Raw genomic sequence first — 6,968 nt, 5'->3', positions numbered from 1 at the left:
TTTTTCTTTTTCTTTTTCTTTTTCTTTTTCTTTTTCTTTTTCTTTTTTCTTTTTTCTTTTTTCTTTTTCTTTTTCTTTTTCTTTTTCTTTTTCTTTTTCTTTTTCTTTTTCTTTTTCTTTTTCTTTTCAACTTGTACTCGCACACTCTCATAACTGGTTTGGAAATGTAAGGGATGTTTAACACAGATATCAATCTGGAAAAGGTCCATATGGGAAAAGATGAAAGGAAATTATTGTTCCTCTCAACTCCCCCCTCCTCTTCTCCCCTCATGGCAAACCACCAGGTTTTTCCTTATCTTCCCATTTCCTCTTTTCTTGCAGAGTCAGTGCTGTGGTTTGGTCAACGGGGCTAGCGACTGGGGAAACAATATTAATCTTGTTATTGATGGCAAAAAAGTCTGTGAGTGTGAACAAGCATATCAAGAAGAAAATCTCTGCGTCCGTTATGGAAGCAGATATATTTTTAAACAGGTAAGAAAAGTACAATATTCCACTCTTCATTCAAAAAAGAGGCTTTAAGAGAGTTTTGGCTGGTATAGACAACAGTTCTATCTCTTCCCCAAAAGGCAAAGTTTAGCCTTCTCTTTCTTAGCCAGCATTACCTCTGTGTCAACTGTTGTTTAATTACTTTGCATGCCTGAAACATGTGGCCTCTTGAGATGTCTCTGTTTCAGCTGTGCACTCCACTACCTATAGGACTCCAGGATTCTGTGTGATTATATGGGTGAAAACTGCTACTATGGCTTCAGGGTCAGCGTTTACCTCTGTGTCAGAGCAACACATCAGCTACTCTTTGGATCTCACTTCTCCCTTGGAAGGGGATGTTCCCACCAGAGCTCATTTTGGTGCTAGACATATTGACTCAGAGGTTAAGGGATATTAAAAAATGAGCACATTTAATATAGGTCCTTTGGCTTTTTTTAGCCCTTTTCTAAAAAACATGCTCATTTTGCAAAATCAACTGGAAGGACACTTTATATGTTGTGGGCTTCCTGGCAGTGCATTCAAAGCATAATTTGCAACAACTGTGGTCTTTTGAAAGGCTTGTGGCAGTTAATACAGCAATAAGGAAAAAATGCCTGGTGATGTGTAACAAAAAGATATACTCAAAAATCGATGGGTGGACAGCAGAAATCTCAATTTATTTCACAATTTATCTGTTTCTTTACATGGAAATGTAGCTAGGTAAATATAATGTATTTTGCAATATATATATTTATATTTGCAATGTAAATATGCAAAGAAAAGCAGGGAAAAAGCAGTGGAAGACTAGGCCAAATAGCTGCAATTTTAAAATGATGGTCACATGAAGTTCACTGATCTGCATCCAGTGCAAAGCAAATTTTAGCAAATGTCCAGAGCTAATTCTACACTATTCTAAATGTCTTGCCTGAAAATGGATTTCTTCACTATGTAGTCTCGCAGAGGCAAATATTGTTTCAAAACATGGGAAAACTCTGGCTAAGTAGAGAATGCCAAAACTCAATCTGGAAATAATGTATGAAAAGAGGGTGTTTGGGCCACATTTTTATACCTTTTGGGCCTCAGGCAAACCCTCAAAGAACACATAAGAAACCATCAGTGAAATTGTTGCAGGTGCAAGATATTGCTGTCATGAACACACAGATTTCATGGTGTTGTTAGATTCTAGTAGACATTCAACTCTCTCCATCCAGGAAAAAGTGCAGTTCTGAGTCAGCCTAAATAAGCGGTTTTTAGAAGGATTGGAAGGAAAGTACCTATGTGTTTACTGTGGAGGAAATATGTTGAAGGCATATAACTATGCAATATATTTTGTGGTAGTATATGTAGGTTTGGAACAGTTCTGTAGTTGTGATGGATTTAAGTTGCACTTGGCTTCACAGTTTGCAAAAGGAGTATTGTCAACATCTGAAGCACTTGTAGGCTTTATAAGAACTGAAGTATGCATTTAAAAATAAGAACACTAACTTTATGTATATATATATTTCAGGTACGATCCTTCTCTTTTCAGTCAGTCCAAGACCACCAGTCATCCATCAAAATTAATATTTAAGCTTGGGTTTATATCCAGATATAGTTAGTTGAGGCTGATCTGACTAACAGGCTTTGAGGTCTCAAATTAAAAGACCAGATTAGTGGGAAAATAAAGTCAAATTCTTTTTTATATTTGGGAAGGCAAGGGCTGGATATCTGCCTCAGAGCACAAGGTACATACAGGTGTGTTATTGTTAACAACAAACGAGTAAATTCAAATTGTTTTTCTTCCACATAGAGAGAAGAGAGAAGGCATTTTAGAGGATATGCTCCGAACAGCATCAGGATAATCCTGTTTACCTATAATTAATTAATTGTTTTAATTTATTTTTCAGACGTGTAAAACAGTGATTCTCGATTTCCTTCAGAAAAATATGGACATAATTATGGGGATCGCATTTGGATTGGCAGTTATTGAGGTACCAGTATATACTATTAAAGTATTTAGTGGTTGGCAAGCAATATGTTCTACTTAGAAATACACTGGGAGTAGGATTGGAGCACTTGGTTTGCTCAATTAGTAGACAAGGGACAACCATTTCTAATCTTAGCTACAATCTGTTATTTCCTATAAACTGCATATGGCTGCCGAGCTGAGAAACTCAGGTGCAACCAGACCACCCTGTTGTCTGTATAAGCATATCTCCACACATTTTGTCTGAAAAAATCAGACAGGCCTGGAGCCAGGCAGTGGCTTGACAGCGAGCCCAGTGTACAGAGGGGTGTGCAGAGTCTCAGCCGTAGACACACAAGTGGCAAAGTAGCTGTTCTTCTCTTTCCCTTCTTCACTGGAGGAAAAAGGCATCCTATACGAAAACTTTGTAGTCGGTAAAATACATACTCTCATTATGGAGAATTACGGTATGAAATTATTATTCTGAGGGCATAATTTAACCATCAAGATGATGTGTGAATGTGCCTGAGTGCACACCTGCTCCATATATCCAAGCGTGTAAAAAAATGCAGAACGTGAGCACTTTAATTTCTTCATCATTCGTTGAAGACTAACATGCAAAATTTCCTCCAGAAAGAGGAGGAAAAACAATGAGGTGATACAGTCAGCTACTTGATTAATGATAATCCTTGATTAGGACAAAATGGCAAAGAAGCAGGGGATTTCATCATGTTGCTTTCTTCGATCATTTTCATTATTTTCTATTTTCTACACACTATTCCTGTGTGGTTTCCCTCCTCCCCTGCCCCCTCCTGCAGATGGATGTTTGAGGGAAAAGCAGAATGACGAAGATTGCTGTGCAGAGTTCAGTTTGTTATTCTGAGTGAAAACTTCTTAACATCATTGGCAGAGAGCTGTTACTCATGTTATGAGAAGTGGGCTAGAGCCCCAGCTCTGATATACACTTCCAGGAAAATAATTGTAAGCAGGGAACAGTTACACAGCTGCAGCACTGCGAGATGATGGGAGGACAGAAGACTGTCGGTCCGCACAGACTTCATGTTATTTAAGTTGCTATACGTGAGGGATCTGGTCTCCTTCCCATATGTAGCATTTGTGGGGAACTAGATGAAATAAATATAACAAGAATTAAAGGAAGGTCTTTAAAAATGTAGTCTAAGCATAAAATTATATATCCATCCAGAAAGCCGTAAGTTACTTTGCTCTAGTTACTGCAGTCATATTTGTTAGAGCCCTTGGTTCACTGACCATCATTGTTCCCTTTTCTCTAGTTATCATTTTGAAGTGGTGATTGCCTCTTCAATCATAAAAAGATTAGAAAACAGAAAGAGTAAATAACATGAGAACAGCCTTATCTGGCACAAATTGTCAGCTGGCAATTCACACTCACTGAAGATTTAGCCTTTCTAAATATATTAAATTATATATCTCAAGCCACCTCTGCCCTCTTGAAAACATCAAATAAAAAGAAACAGACAAGGGAAAGTGCTCTTCCCTAGCCTTCCCCCTCTGCCTGCTCCATCATACCCCTTGTGGCCTGTGGATGGTTTCAGGTCATTCTGTTAGAGGAAATAATTCCGAGAAAAAATGGCCCAGTTTCACTTGGGTACAAGTGCAGATGTGGACCTGGTATACCATGGAAGCTATGTTGGCTTCTTCCAGCTGCAAGCGCAAACCCTTGTCTTGTTTGTACTCACACATTCTGTGTGCTCTACACTGTCTCCTCCTTGAATAAACAAAGCACTCTGGGATTCACTGCTTCATAAATATCATTTGGATACTTTCCTATTTTGAATAACGCTTTTACAGGTTGTTTAATTTTAAATCACAGAGGGAAGATTTTTTTATTTCATCTCACGAGTTGTCTGTCACAGGTTGTGGAATTTCACCCAGTAATTCCCATCACAGAATGTGATCCTACCAATATTTCTTTTTACCTTCTTTAGTGGACTCAGAATTTCTACTCCGATTCTATTAGTGATGAATATAAAATAATTGTTGTATGATCATTTGCCAGTCAATAAGGATGGGCTGTGTACATACACCATATACCTGTGTACATACACACTTATGAGCATATGTAGAGATTAAAGATAAGAGAGCGGTAGAAGAAAAGAGGAATTTCAAAGGGAAATTACCCTTAGAATACTCAATGGAATCAGAAAGTTCCTCTGAATTTTTTAGAAAAGAAAGGATTTTTTTTTTTCCTGAGTTTCTTGAACATTTTAAAATTCCAGAATTACTAGCACTTTTCATTCACAAAGTCAATTCATCTTTCAAACAAATGAAAAATTTCCATTTTATCTGCAGTCTTACCTGTGGTGCATAACAATTTTACTTAAACGACAATATGCTACAGTCATGTTCTTAAAGAATTACATTGGAAAAGATCTTCTGCACAGCAGATTTAGCCTGCATGTGAATCCAAGACATTTGCAAACAAAATGTTCCGTCTGTGTATCAATTGTATCTTGGGGTTTTTAGGACTGCCAAGTAATACCAGAAATGTTTTTCTTTTCCAGGTTCTTGGTTTGGTGTTTTCTATGTGCCTCTACTGCCAGATTCAGAGAAAATGAAAATGTGGAAGTGTCAGAACAATGTCATCAGCCAATTTGAAACCTTTGTAGATAGAGAGATATTTGCCTTGGCACTTCCTGATAAATATATGCATGTTCCAGGCAGCTGTTCTGATAAAAAGGGCACCCACTGTACACACAGATACATCACAGTTTGCAAAATGACCTCCTTACACTTTGTAAGATTTAATGATGTGAGTATGATTTTTTATTTGCAATAAATATCTTTGTTTTTCTGTTGAGTTTATTTTGTCAGAAGATAACATTTAAGTCATGTTGAGATTTGAGCTCTCCACATGATATGTCCACATAGCTATCACACCACTCATAGCAGAATCATCATAAACACAAATCTGGGCTCAATCACAGGTCGAAACCTCAAGGGAAGTGCCTGGTGCTCAGCACTAGGTCTCCCTCAGTGTGCCAGCTACCTTGCTTTTGGCTGCAGCTGTGACAGGCACTGGGCTGCCAGGATGTTCCTGGCTGTCCCAAGTAGGGATGCCCCACGGTCCTGACTCTCATAGAGCTGCTGGTCCAGGAGGCACCCTGACAGAAAGTAAACTGCACCAGGGAGCAGATTGCTTTAAAATTATGAAGATCATTAAAATTATGAAGATCATAGAATCATAGAATGGTTTGAGATGGATGATACCCGTAGAGGCATGCTGCAGCTTTCTAAAGTACACTGATGACCTAACCTCTGAGTCTGAGGCACTGGCTGTTCCCACCAGTTCCAGTAAGCCCTGTCTTCATCTTCAGATGTAGTTTTAAACATGTTCAAACAGCTGGTCATGAGAAAAATTTGTATCAGACTCTTCAGATTTCTGAAGTGGTCAAAACTGGATCTCCGAAGCACAACCAGACTACTCCCATCTTGACAAAGCCATTCTGATATTGCTTGTAAATATTCTAAAGCATTTCCTTGGGTGAAGACCTCTGCCATCGCTTCAAACTGGCAGAACTAGATTCAGGTATAATTCAGCTGCAGCAATTATGCTCTTTTAAATGGTGGAAAAGTTTCTATCCTGTCACACTCACTCTCTCTAGCACTCACACCAAGCTGTGGGAGCTGCTTTCAGACCTTTGTGTTCCCCAAGAGCCAACTAGCTACCAGACAACTCTAGATTCCTCTGAAGAACCTTGGAAACTGTGCCAGGAGAATTTGAAATTTGTTGGACCAGAGAAAATGCATGAGTCCATAACCGATCCACAGACAGACATGAAGGGAAAATTAAAGCTCATACATGCTCCCAGAAGTAGCAAGCTCCAATCTTCTATAAACCGAGCATTACTGCTAAGGATTTGTGATAGACATCAACTAACAGTTGGCACAGTGTATGCTGGCTTGAACACCAATCTTATCCTGCATGTTACTCTGGGGTAGACATGTATAAAGGTAAATTATTAAGTTTTTGTTTTGTACAGTCCTTTTGGGATATAGTTCCTTAAATATTGTTCTCTTACATCAAAATAATGATGTACGATACATTAGAATCTTTTCGGCTGAAACTATGGTGCCATTAAAATCAGCAGCAAAAAATTCTTTGTCTTCAGTCAGGAACTTTGACACAAGAGTTTCATCTAGAGTTAAAGTTAATAGTTCCTCTGTACATTTAGGCAATTTGTCTTCATTTCCTAATACCCCAGGGAATAAAATTGAAGTAACATGATTATATGCTACCATGGCTACAATGGGACTGAATAAGTGGAGTCATTTGGAATATTACCAACTTGCCAATGAAGTGGGTTTGCTTCTAAAATATGTCCATTACCTTTGATATTACAAAACTTTACTTTTACTTCTGTATCGCCTTGATGTTTCCTCTTCCATTTTTCACTGGAAACAAGAGAACATTAAATGTTAAACAAAGAGAAATCTTTCAGGATAAGATTCATCTGGGCATATGCATAATATAACAGAGTAGCAATTTGTGTTCAAATTATGTGTTCAAACTCCCCTT

The 6,968-nt window shown here is 38.1% G+C and overlaps 1 protein-coding gene across 1 annotated transcript in view; it reads left to right on the top strand.

Moving 5' to 3' along the window:
- TSPAN8 (tetraspanin 8) overlaps nucleotides 1-5,249 on the top strand; it is a 16,321-nt gene extending 11,072 nt beyond the window's left edge. The window contains exons 6-8 of the mRNA XM_042872590.1: nucleotides 322-471; nucleotides 2,352-2,435; nucleotides 4,954-5,249. Coding sequence (XP_042728524.1) covers nucleotides 322-471; nucleotides 2,352-2,435; nucleotides 4,954-5,007 — 288 coding nt within the window. The 3' untranslated portion in view covers nucleotides 5,008-5,249. The remainder of the gene's footprint in view (nucleotides 1-321; nucleotides 472-2,351; nucleotides 2,436-4,953) is intronic.
- The last annotated feature ends 1,719 nt before the right edge of the window (nucleotides 5,250-6,968 follow it).

The sequence above is a fragment of the Lagopus leucura genome, unplaced genomic scaffold (assembly GCF_019238085.1).
Source record: "Lagopus leucura isolate 7727_CA_CO unplaced genomic scaffold, USGS_WTPT01 Super-Scaffold_100008, whole genome shotgun sequence".
NCBI classification, from domain to species: domain Eukaryota; kingdom Metazoa; phylum Chordata; class Aves; order Galliformes; family Phasianidae; genus Lagopus; species Lagopus leucura.
The sequence above is the reverse complement of the archived record's forward strand: the minus strand, read 5'-3'. Positions and strand labels throughout refer to the sequence as shown.